Source organism: Genypterus blacodes, unplaced genomic scaffold (assembly GCF_046128005.1).
Source record: "Genypterus blacodes isolate CSIRO-AG114 ecotype Tasmania unplaced genomic scaffold, CSIRO-AGI_Gbla_v1 ptg000029l_1, whole genome shotgun sequence".
Lineage (NCBI taxonomy): Eukaryota > Metazoa > Chordata > Actinopteri > Ophidiiformes > Ophidiidae > Genypterus > Genypterus blacodes.
Window position 1 is genome coordinate 1,392,248 of NW_027466842.1, and position 13,107 is coordinate 1,405,354.

At 44.3% G+C, this 13,107-nt stretch overlaps 2 protein-coding genes across 2 annotated transcripts; one reads left to right on the top strand and one right to left on the bottom strand.

Annotated features, from left to right (window-relative positions):
- Positions 1–259: 259 nt before the first annotated feature.
- Positions 260–2,926, bottom strand: kcnmb3 (potassium calcium-activated channel subfamily M regulatory beta subunit 3). Its single transcript, XM_076144745.1, has 4 exons — positions 2,821–2,926; positions 2,438–2,641; positions 1,513–1,687; positions 260–628 (listed from the first exon to the last, which is right to left on the bottom strand). Exons 1-4 carry the CDS (start codon positions 2,904–2,906, stop codon positions 260–262), a joined length of 834 nt encoding a protein of 277 aa, XP_076000860.1. The 5' UTR covers positions 2,907–2,926.
- A 1,460-nt stretch (positions 2,927–4,386) lies between these two features.
- On the top strand, positions 4,387–12,709 carry mfsd8l2 (major facilitator superfamily domain containing 8-like 2). The gene is made up of 11 exons (XM_076144451.1): positions 4,387–4,462; positions 4,753–4,938; positions 5,089–5,151; positions 5,582–5,701; positions 5,900–5,979; positions 6,915–7,203; positions 9,496–9,569; positions 10,244–10,457; positions 11,923–12,045; positions 12,230–12,360; positions 12,629–12,709. The coding sequence occupies exons 1-11, from the start codon at positions 4,387–4,389 to the stop codon at positions 12,707–12,709; spliced, it is 1,437 nt and encodes a 478-aa protein (XP_076000566.1).
- Positions 12,710–13,107: the final 398 nt, after the last annotated feature.

Sequence of the window (13,107 nt, forward strand, 5' to 3'; positions counted from 1 at the left end):
ACTAGAACAGTAGGGGTCAACCCTCATCATGATTGAGGATTCAGGTCATCAGGTTTCTACTGACTAAACCTGTAAAAACTAAATATAGTGTGCAGCCTCCATCTACTTCAGTCCATTTGTGATTATATGCTTCAGACAAAACGACTCAGTAAATGGTACATTAAGTCTCCGATACGTAATTACAAATTGTATATATTTTAGGCTTTTTGCTGCTGCTTGTTACTGCTGCAGTGAATTACAGTTTATTAGCTGAGCTATTTCATGAGGGCGAGTGTGAGCTGGACCTCCTGAGGAGCTTGTACAGTTTGCCCTGTGTGTATCTTGAAGTGAGCCTCCCCCCTGCAGTCTTGCTGCACACCTCAGAGGACAGATGGGCGAGACACTGAGTCAGCTTCACCAGGCCCACCAGCAGCACTCCACCCCCCAGCATCAGGGTGGGCCACAGCAAGGCAAACAGGACCTTCCTCAATGTGTACTTCCTCCTTAAGATGGCATCTTGTGGGAACCTTGTCTGGTCAGTGAAACAGGGTAAGGTGTCTCCCAGCTGAGCCTCCAAGGTGTCTTTCACTTTTAGCACTTCCTGTTGTAGTTCTGTCCGATCCATCTGGCATTTGGGAATGTAGAAACACTGAAGAAACAGAGATATGCTTGTTACAGTAATGCTGATTGTGTTTTTGATCCTATATCTGCTTTGTAGTGAGGTGATCTACTGTGTGCTGCACTGATTCAGCAGAAAACCTGTGCCAGGACCAATTAGCAACATTGGGCTTTCTAAGGCCACTGTAAACGTTAACTTATAACTTCATGTAGAATAGCTTTAAGTGGCTTTTCAACGCGTTCAGCACATAAGGATCCATTCAAAGGCCTACAGACGTGGTAAGTGAACGGCAAATATCTGCAGAAATGACCTGGATTTTAGCATTTTAACACTTCTTTGTTTGTTTCTCTATAGGGCGACACATTGGCTAAGACTGTTGTTTACAGCAAAGAGGTCCTGGGTTCGAAGCCTGTTTGTTCCATGCTCTCCCCCTTGTTTCCTTCAGGTACTCTGGGTTCCCCCACCATCCAAAAAAAAGTGTGTGTGTTAGGTTAATGCTGCTGCCATTGCCCTTGACCGAGGCACTTGGCTATAGCTCTGCAATTGGTCCCCAGGCCCCACACACTGACACTGCAGACGGCTCCTAGCTTTACTTTTGTCTTGGCTTGTTCAGTCTTGGCAGAGATGTGCGCTGTAATGAACGCCCGTCCTTCATTTGCTGTCCTGGGTGTAAATAAGTCCCTGATTAGGTGGCTAATTGAAAACCTGGTGAGTAGAATGAAGAGTTGTTGCACCACACGGCCCTGTGCGTCCGCTGTAGCGCATAAACACGGGGGGTGGTTGTCCCCCCCTCCTCCCTGTGGAGCCGTATCCTGCTGGTACTTCTTTTCTGTTACTGTCAAACCAGTTCCTTATTTGGACTCCAGACACTGCAGGACACTGGACACTGAGGACTGGGATTTACTACCACTTACCTGAGGAGTGTGGAGGACCGACTCTTCGTCTAAGTGGAGAGCGGCCGGCAGCTTGGAGCCTGTGATGTTAACTGTCGCCCTGAGGCAAGGCACGGTGCTCACACCTCTGCAGTCCACCCACTCGTCCAGAACAGTAGCCTGGAGTAAAACACAGCTCACCTCCTCCTCCCAGTTACTGGAAAACATCAGCGTGGAAGTTTCAGGGATCACAATACACACAGACACCCACAGGGGGAAAGGAAGTGATGTCTGCTGGGAGTGAAACTCTTGACTTCACTTAAATCATCCTGTATCATTTTTCATTTGGATACTGATGTTAAATGGATGTTCACTTTAGAGCATTTTTCATAAATCAATCTTGTGATTTTCTATGGAAGATTGAAGTATTAGAAGAATTATATTATCTATCAGAAATGGAAGCAACTCAGTACATTTCAGAGTTCATTTCATACTGCAGCAGGAATGATTTCAGGTACAATTTCTAGTCTGCATCTTGCTGCTTCTATCCTTTTACATATCAGGGGGAATTGATCTACGTCTTACTCCTAAACAGTTTCATTTGAATGTAGTAGTAAGATACTTTGAAGACTTTTTATTATGGATAAACTGATCACAGTTTGCTGCTTTTTTATGTTAAATCCATTTTAAGCATGATTTAAAAAAGATGTCTCTATTTACATAAAGAAATGTAAATAGAGACATGTGATTTTTTTTACTGTGTAAAAAGCAGGAAATTGAAAGTTAAATTAAAGTGTAGCATATAGTCAGGTGAAAAAATTTGAAAAAATGTGGATATTTTCATTACTGATGCATTTTTTCCACATGATTACTTTGATTTCTTATCATTGCAGGACTGAAGTAAACTAAACGAGTGTCCCTGTTGTCTGTCAGGTATCATCCCACGTACCATTAACATGCACTCTACCTTTTGTTATAAGGTTTGACCATGGTAATGCCGACCACAAAGAACATGAGCACAGAGAAGGCCATCATGGTGAAGCCCAGCAGGATGGCTCTGTCCTCCCCCACACTCGACACCAGCATCTGGCTCCGGGCTCGGTCCGCTCCTTGTCCATCCACGCCTCGGCTCCACTCCTGCTCCTGCGCTGCCACTGGGTGGAAAAACTCTCTGTGTCCCACAAATAAGGGGACAGACGCACACATGAATGCACATTTGGATACACATGCTAAGCTGAGCTGGAAATCTGGATGTGAAACTTTGTGGAAGTTCCCGTTTGGATTCATAATTAAGTCTCCACGGTGGTTGAAGAGTTAAGCTGCTAAACCCTGTTGATCATCCTCTCTTACCGTGTTTGCCGCTTGCGAGCACCCTGCAGGTTGATGTTGATGGGGATGTTGAGGTTCTTCCGGGTAGAGGTAGCGTTTACGAACATGCCAGCCTTAAATCTGGCAACTTAATAAACTCTATGTGTCAAATAACATATTCTGATCCTCTCTTATCTCCAACAGGCTCCAGTGCTGCAGGGTGACTGACTAAACCGACCAGATTGCAGTTTGTTCACCAGGGAACGCCCTGATGTTTACCAAGACTCAAAGGTGAGTGCAAAACACCTTCCGCTTCGGTGTGTGGCGTTTCTATAGAAACCAGTGCAGGTGAGCCAGGTAGGATGCTAATGGCCCTCTCAGTGGACCCTCCATCCAGCTGCTCTCAGCATTTTGTCATGGAAAAGTGCACGAATCCTTTCACAAGTGTGTCGTCTGGTAATGAAAACAAACCCAACGGCACCGAACAGGATATTCTGTTCATTTCCTATGAAAGAGGAGGAGCAGGAGAAAGAACCTCCTGGCATCATCATGTTTACACACACACACACACTGGAGGGATTACGACCGGAATACATACAGTATGTCCTTCAACTTCTCACTGTGCCGTCAGCCAGCTGAACCTGAAACACACAACTCTCAGATTGTCATGGTGCTGTATGATTTCATTGGAAGAAACTGGGCAAGAATACGTGTTATTCAAATAATCCATTATTCATGCTCTCTCTACGTCAAAACAGCCTGTATTATTCATGGATTTTGATTATGTGACTCAGGGAAACATATGGAGGTATTGACTCGGTGACAATTCTGTTTAATAGAACAGGCCGAAGGCTAGAACACCACAGCCAAACACACAGGCAAGCGCGGTCACCTTATTTATTCAGTATTCAATACAATACAGTGTCATTTTGAACGTTTTCCCAGAGCCTTTATCACACACTCTCATTGCTGGGAAATGTTACGTTTTGCACACTTATCAGATATATTTCATAATACACGTGACTCGCTGAATGTGTATGAGACAGCAGAACCTCATATATGTATCTGAGAGGCGAAGGGCTGGGCTCATTTCACCAGGTGTCTGGAGGGTGGAGGGTTGTGGGAGAATCAAATGCTTTTTGTTGCAATGGAAGAAAACAGAATTAAAAATGCATGAAACCCAGTGTACTTTACCTCACCTGGTAACCTGAGACATTGGCTTGACCTCACTGCATGGCAGCACAGTGTGGACGCAACTCAACCACAACTAAATTTTTAACTACAACCCCCTGAAGCCCGAAGCGTCTGCTGCAAACATTTCTGCCTGGATTTTACTCTTCTCCACGCTTCGGAACGCCACTTTTTGGAAATTCCGTCCATTGCATTTTCAGCTTTGAGCTTCATCTACTGATCTCTACTTTCAAACTCTCAAACGTTCTGAGATGACTCTGTCCAACGGTGCAGCAAATGCCTTTGATTATCCGGGGCAGCAGTCGTAATTGGATACACAGTGTCTCCTATTTTCCTGAATTTGCTACTGAAGGACATTTTGGAACAACATGCACAGACTGAGGCCAGTGTGTCAAAGTCAGAAAGCCTGTCAGCACAATGGATAATCATCAGAAGAGGAATCTAACCTTTTTCACCATTGGACTGATATTTATGTTGAGCGGCATTGAATACGGTGAGTTCAATCTGACGGCTTTATAGACTACTAATGGTGGGAGAATGTTCTGATGGCAGCAGATTAAAGTAAAACTCTGTCTCATCACAGAGGCTGTAGCATTCACTGATCACACACACACACACACACACACACACACACACACACACACACACACACACACACACTGGTGCCTCATTTACTGAAATGTATTGGGTAAGTGAGGCGTGCCGTTTGCTCCTCTTCCCACCCTTCACTCCTTCTCCTCAACGTCTCACCCGCCGCCTTTGCTGTTTTTTTTGGGCTCTCAGCTGTGATTCTACCTACAATATGGCGGTATCTACAGATTTTGGAGGCGCCTCCTTACTTCCTGGGTTTGGGTCTGTCCGCTTTCAGTCTGGCCGGACTGCTGACCGGCCCATTTTTCGGGCTGTGGTCAGACAAGACCAAGACGACCAAGTCCATCATCCTTTTCTCTAACCTGTTTGAGATTGCCGGTGAGTATCCAAACTACTACAATAGAAGTGTCATGAGAGAGGGAGAGAGAGAGAAAGAGAGAGAGGGGGGGGGGGGGTATTTTTAAGTAGTCACAGTAATGATAAAGAGTGTGTGGGGGCATCAAAGGAATCTTTCATCTCTATCCTCAGGTAACTTCATGTATTTCATCGGATATTCAAAGTGGCTGTTGTTATGCAGTCGGCTGGTAGCAGGTGAACAACAAAGACACATGCACACGCACACACACACACACACACACACACACACAAACACACACACATACAGCATCTATCACTTGGGAAAGAGGTACTTAAATTGTGCAATAATGTATCTATTCTCAAAAGTGCTTTAAACTACACTTGACTTGATTTGAAAGTACTCGTATTGAGGTCATTGACAAAACTTCAAAAGACGACATAATGATAATAGGAATCAAACTAGAGTACGCGGAAATAAATTGGATCAAAGAAAATCCTCTAAATTATGATTATTTTAGAAAATGTTTCAATGGAATCACGACAAATTGAGATACAAGGTTTCATCCTCTGTCAGATGAAAAACATTTGATCTTCTCATGGTGTTTTGGTGTGTGTGTGTGTGTGGACATGTGGTGATGGACGCTGTGTTGCCGCTTCCTGTCAGGTATCGGAGCAGGCGCCGGCTCCTCCATCTTTGGCTTCCTGACTCGCAGCACGAGGCCAGAGGAGCGCGCTGGGATCTTTGCCGCCATCATGGCCTGCAGACAAGCCGGCCTGCTCGTGGGTCAGTCTCTGCTCCTTTTTCCTGTCAGACAGATTGGTGTCACTCCCCCTCTTTAAACCTGCTCCGTCCTCTGAGAAATGATTGTCCCACGTCTACTTTCAAGTTCAAATTTAACTGTTAAATAAATCAGGGAGACTGCTGTCCTCCCTTGTCGTACATCCTCCTGCCTTTATCTCACCTCCTCCCGTCTCTCTCCAGGGCCGGCGTTCAACCTGTTCCTGCGACTGTGTGATTTCAAACTGGGGCCGTTTGTGGTGAACAAGTATACGTCTCCGGGGGTAACGGCATCTAACTAATCAGTAATCTGAGGTTCTCTTAAAGCGGGAACACCTCGTGAATTCAGAATGCGACCGCAAAGCACCGTTCTACATCCTGCACGACACAGAACATCTCACTCACATGTTGTTTCTTTGTTCTCTTTAGAGTAAGAGCCAATATAAAAAAAAAAGATCCGCAGCAACACTTAGGTCTGTAACAACCGTATCGATTGGGTTCCCTCTCAGGAGTCTTCCCTGAATGAAACACCTGTAGTATGGATCTAGAGTAAATGAGATATAACAAAGCTTCTCTACGCCTACTTCCATTTTTACACATAATTTGACACTTTCTCTCATATCTCAGCGCTCACAGCCTCCAGCAGCCATCAAGCTGCTGATCTCTCCTCTCATTCTCTGAAATTTTGAAGCTGTGAAAAGCTTCCTTCTTTCGTTCTTTCTTCTGTTCTTCTGTTCTTTCTTTCATTCTTTCTTCTGTTCTTTCGTTCTTTCTTTCTTTCTTTCTGTCATTCTTTCTTTCTTTCTTTCTTTTAGTTTAATCTCTCTATTAATATACAGTATATTCAAAATGATTCGTGCTGCCTTTATGTTACTAAAACCAATAATTTCTAGAATCTTTTAGAATTTTTACCTCAGCATCCCTTTATTTTATTTAGGATAAAATCTAAAATCATGTGTATAATCATACATATAATTAAATAATAAAATTACAAACAGAAACAATACTTATCAACTTTCATACTGTATGTGTGTCATAACAAACAAACAAACATAAAAAAAATGAAAGACAGTAACGTGAATCATAATTTCACTATTACTTTATAATTCTATTTTACTTTATATAAGCTATTCTGATAAACTTGACAGGTTGAGGGTCGGTGCTCTCTTAGAGACTGAATGTCCCTCCCACCCCCTTGTCCCCTTGTCTGTCCTCTCAGATCTTCATGTGCCTGTTGTGGACCTTGGTCCAGTTTGTGGTTCTGGCCCTGTACTGGGACCTGCCGGCTATCAGCTCTACAGAGGGCGGGGCAGTGATGGTGGAGCTGAAAGAGGAGGAGGAGGATGATGAGGATGATGAGGACGTCCCTCTGATAGGGCCAGAGGAGGAACCGGTGCACACTTACAGCTCCGTCAACAACGACCAATTAGAGACGTCCATGTCGTCTGACGCGTCACCTGATGCCTCTGCACACCCGAACCCCTTCACAAACTTCAGTGCCAGCAGAGGTGAGGGAGCAGGACTGAGTGTGTGTCCTGACCAATGAGTGTCAATGCACATGCTTTCTATCTGCTCTATTGATTTCAACGCACACACACACACACACACACACACACACACACACACACACACACACACACACACACACACACACACACACACACATGTCCACCCTTACACACAATTTCCACCCTCCACCTCCCTCACAGGAATTCTGTGCCGTGTGCCAGATCAGATTCCCTGTGCATTGATTCCTCCTGTGTGTGTCTGTAGTATGTCAGCGTGTGTGTGTGGATATGTGTGATGGCAGGTGTCCTATAGGATTAGTGTTATAGCAGCTTTACATACATGGGATACAAGCAGCCATTGTGTGCTGGTATTGATTAACTTTCTCTGCAATTTTTGTTATTGCCCTTATTCTCTCTCTACCTCAGTGCATGTGTGTCTCTGTGTGTCTCTGTGTGTCTGTGTGTGTGTGTGTGTGTGTGTGTCTGACCTCAGTATTGATTCTCTCACTCTTTGAAGATGTGGCAGAGGGATGGATAGCAGACTTCCGTTTGTATTGACTGGCTCGCTGCAGTTGACTCGTGGATGAAATAGAAACAGAATTGGTAATGTGGCCAATATCCTTCGTGTTGTTGTTGTTGTTTCGGGGGAAACTCTTCAGCAAAAGTGGATGAGTGTTACATAAGGCGTGACAGTGTGCGTAGTGTGTACTTTACTGAATTATGGATCTAGTGAGACTTTTTTTTGGTGAGAAATTATTGAAACTCAGTTGCATCCTAGACCCTCATGTTTCATGTCTCGTCTTTTTCTGTTAGAGGACAAACAACACAAGCCAAACACACTGTGCTTACATAATAAAGTCTTACATCTATATACTTGCATAGCATATTGTAACCACCAATAATGTGGGGTTCATGGGCTGCTATCCCCTGAATATCCCCCTGATGGAGTCAACAAGGTGGCGGTGAAGCTGAAGAGATGGACGGATGAGACAAGGACTGAGAGTGGAACTCCTCAGGCCTGCATGGGGCCTGAAGCTCTCTGTGGTCGGCCCTAATGAGCACAGGAGGAGGAGGTGAAGGTGGAGGCGGGCAAGTCAGGACTGCAGTGAGAGACAGCTGGAGATGGAACAGAAAGGCACATATGGAAAGATCTGACATCAATCAGATGATCAATATGACAGCGTTTAGGATGTATATATATACACAGAGAGAGAGAGAGAGAGAGAGAGAGAGAGAGAGAGAGAGAGGGAGAGAGAGGGAGAGTGCATAGGAATATTAATCTATTCTGATCTGATTGAACTTTCACTGAGCTAATCATATCATACCAAACCAAACCAAGCCTGGTCCCTCAGTGTGGGAGAGAGAGAGAGAGAGAGAGAGAGAGAGAGAGAGAGAGAGAGAGAGAGAGCGAGAGATGGGGGCGAGTGAGTGAGCAATCCGGGAGAGGAAGCCAACTGCCTGATGAGGAAGGTGAAGCCAAACACTCAGGAACTGGCAGAGCAGCTCAGGCCACCACAGACTAAACAGTCTGACAGAACATACAGTCATGAATATGATATGAGAGTGCAAACACAAAGTACATACTTAGTACACACACACACATAAACAAACAGAATTCAGTTTTGAGCAAAAATGTCACACATATGAGTATTGCTGTGCGTATATCCAAAACAAAGTATCTGTTCATACACATGGACATACTATACACACACACACACACACACACACACACACACACACACACACACACACACACACACACACACACACACACACACACAGAGATCCATGCAGTATTTTCCAGTATTTAATGATGTAAATAACAGTGAGTGAATTCAACAGAGGAACGCAAACCTTGTTATAATACAGAGCAGCGTAATACCACATAATTCCTTCAACCATCTGGCTCACACATACAAATTAAGCAGCGAGCTGGGCACATTCTTCTTCCCTCCAAGTACATGAGGGAGTTTTTGCTCTAAAGAAAGATGCTATCAGTATTCAGACTTAAATAAAATAGATTTGTCTTCTGTTATCTTATTTTTTCGGGGGGTGTACTTTTATCTCCCGCACAAAAATAAGGCCGTCTGCTGGAGTGTGCCCACATGATTGGTCTCAAGATTGTTGTGCTTTTCCATTAAAGAAGCTTCTTCATTGCAAGGTAACCTGCAAATTGAAACTTTGGTTGAAAACTGTTTTGCTTTGTGATCATGTCTATCACTCTCTCCCTCTCTTTCTCTCTCTCTCTCTTTCTCTCTCTCTCTCTCTCTCTCTCTCTCCCTCTCTCTCCAGAGTTCCTAAGAGAGGAGGTGGTTGTTCTCCTCACGGCTCAGTTCATCACTCTCTTCAATCAGACAGCGCTGGAGGTGAGAACAGCTACTGTTGAGATCCATCAGCCCAAGTTTCCAAACATTTCACACAATGTCACACCATTTTACCCTGAGCTTCACAGATACGGCATCAATCTGAGCCTTACCTAAAAAGACCTGGACAGGTACTCTCTCCAGGTACTCTGGGTCCAAAGTATAAAGTATTCAAGTACACACACTGTGCTGTAAAGGTGGAATGTACACAGGTGTTGTATTTCTTTCTTTCTTTCGTCTTTCTTTCTTTTCCCTTTGCCATAGGCTGGAGATACAAGCTTTTCATTCATCTAACAGTGCAAATGAAACTCTATTTCCCCTTACGATTTATACTTTAAACGGAATACATTTTGCTGGTAATGCTTGCTTACATTTATGAAAGTAAGAATTTAAATGCAGGAACATTTTCCCACTGTAATACTGCAATTTTTCAAAGGATTAAAGTTCTTATTACTTGCACCACTGGCTGAATGGTGACGCAGTGCTGCTGTGGTTTATATAATCTTTTCAATATTAAAGCAGAGTGATTCTTTTGATCTGGACTGGGTGAAGTACTGGAAGGATTTTAAAGGTTCTGGTTTCACCTTTAATAACAATCACCTCTCCTCCGTCAGAGTGAACCAGCCCTCTCTCCAACTGACTGACTGACCTTGTGAACATCTCTGTGAAACCCTCAGACCATGGTGACTCCTCTGACGCAGCGGGACTTCAGCTTTGGTGAGCTGGGGAACAGCCTGATGTACAGCCTGTGCGGGGTGGAGGTCATCCTGGGCTTCTTCTTCGTGCGCTGGCTGAGCAGGAGGGTGGCCGACCGTGCCGTGCTGGCGGCGGGCCTGGTCATCTGCTGCATCGCGTGTGTGTGGTGCCTCATCTTCCTCTCCAAACCCCGAGGTGGGAAACATGCAAACATACACACGCATACACATTTATATAAACATGGCTCATTTCCTCTGTGTATGACTGGTGTGTGTGTGTGTGTGTGTTGAGTGCAGTGGAGTCATATTGGGTTACACACTGGCTGAATTGAATGTAAATGATATCAAGCAGCTCTGGGAGTGCTGGTGGGTGAACACACAGGCAAACTGGATCCTATGTGCTCATGTGGCTCTCTTGCAGCTCGTCATGTTTATCGCTCTGATTACAAGTGACAGGTGACGGAGCGCCTGAGTACATATAAAAGGATTACAGTAATCTAATACAAAGAAATGCTATTTGTTAAAGCATAACTTACATTTGTTTGCTATTTGTGACATTTGCTGAAAGAGCAACCAAACAAAGGGAAGCTGAAAGACACGATATGTCAACGACTTATTGTTCCACCACTGGAAACATGCTTTCTGGTGAAGTGGCAACTCGAACATCAGATTACACGCTTACATTTTACTGTGGAATGGAGAACATGCAGGATTTTTTGAGTGGGCACAAATTCACACGAGCTCGCTCATGATACAAAGCAGCAGAGAACCAAGATGGAGCCGCTGCTGCCAGTTTGGCAGTGGTTTGGATTTCAAATGGAGCCGCAGTTTGTGGTGCCAGCCTGTGTGTGGAAGCGGGTTACAAAGCAAGACAAAGGCACCGATCACTGAAATAGCATTTATCACATACCGGAAGAAAAAAGTTAGTGAAGGCTTTCTTGGATTTCTGCATTAATTATTCATCCAAGTCGTAACAATAAACAAACACGTTCCGCCTAAACTAATGACGTGCCAACAATTGTCCTTTTCGTGTCTTTACTGAGCATATTGTTTGATTTTTCACATTCCAGGCGGATGAAAGTAGGTGAACCTTGTATTTGAATGCCTCCAGCATGTTTCCTGTAGCTCCTAATAAGATCGTAAGGAGGGATTTCAGAGACTTCCTCTCAATAAAATGGCTTCAGTTCATCAAGATCTCGCCTGAGGAGCTGGAATCCAACTTTCCATCTCTTTAAATCATTCTGTCATTCATCTACTTGTGTTTTTTATTTCATTTCTCACTTCTATTACGTTTCAGTTGACAGGCCGCCACCCTCACATTGTCCTCTCAGATTTCTTCATGCACTTAAAGATTAAAAGGCTAAAAGATTCAACCTTTGTCTCATCTGTCCACATCCAGCTTTGTTTAGTTGTCAAGTCTCGCAAGTTTGTAGATGACGAGACATTTTTTCCATTTGAAACATTAGAATTGAGGATTATTGAGATCATCTGCGTTGCAGTGTGTGAGATGTGGTCGAGTGTTTTTCCTCTTCTAAGGTTCTCTGATATCGGTCTATAAATCAAGTCCTTGTACCGAAGACTCTGCAGTCAAGTGTTCGTAAACGTGCCGAGAGTGCTCAGACACTTGATACTAACACAGTCTTACCTCTCCATCCTGGCAGGTGGTTATGCATGGGAGCTGTCGGCCTTCATCATCGGAGTCTTTCTCCAGCTGCTGGGTCTTCCCTTTGTTGCCGTGTCTCAGGTGTCTCTCTTCTCCAAAGTTACTGCAGAGAAAACACAAGGTTGGCTCGTTTTACCAGTGCAGTGTGTGCAGTGCGCCCAACATACTCAGACTTCACATTCCAGCTCAGCATAGATGACGCACAGAGACACTTAAGCGTACTTCAAAAGCTGTGCTTTAATTTGTATAGCTACAGAAATAACGTTTCCTTTCTGTGTATCTGCGCCGGGATGGTTCGCCTAAAGGATTCAGCCAAGGGGTCAGACGCTCGGTTGGCGGCCTTGCCACCATCTTGGGTCCTTTGTGGGCTGGAGGACTAACCAATAATCTTTATGTGATGCTGGGCATGATGCTCGCTCTGCTCATTCTGATCTCAGTGAGTACAACATCACATTCCGCATCATGTTTGCTGCGTGTAGTCGCAGGAGAAAGATTAGAAAATGTATTGAATGTCCTGTGCACATCCTCTTCATTCCAAATTATGGCTTAATAGGACATTTTTCTCTTCCCCTCTCACTGTAAAACACTAGCTAAAGGGTGTAACTTCCCCGTAAAACCCTTATCTCAGCATGTCTCTAACACCCTCTACTTATTACTTGGTAGCCTCTATCCTCTAAAGCCATATCACGTTGTACACTTTGCAGGTAATGACGGTGCTGTCCTATGGCCGTCTGACTGAGCCCCCGGCAGTGCAGTGCGCCCACAGCTCTGACAGCGGAGGATAGGAGGCGGACGGCTAGACTGCACTTCACTTCTCAGGCGATCAATACCAGTTTGCTGCAGAGGAAAATGCAATGAAATGTTTGTGTTCATCTCACACACTCAGCACTAGGAGCGTCCACACGAAGACACCGTGTCGATTTTTGAAAAGCTTTCAGTAAACACACTGTTCTGAATTGTCATTATGTGCTCATCACGTATTGGACTTTTAATTATCTTATACACAAGGGGGCACCATTGCTCTCATATTGAACACGCAGCTCTTTGTAATTGAAGATGAAAGACATTATTTTTAAGTGGATCTATTTATATTCTCAGGTGTTGATGGAGAGATAAAAAAGAATAGTTTTCTTTCCTCATGACCTGCGTGTACCAACGCTCACTTCTTGTTCCTCGTCAACGC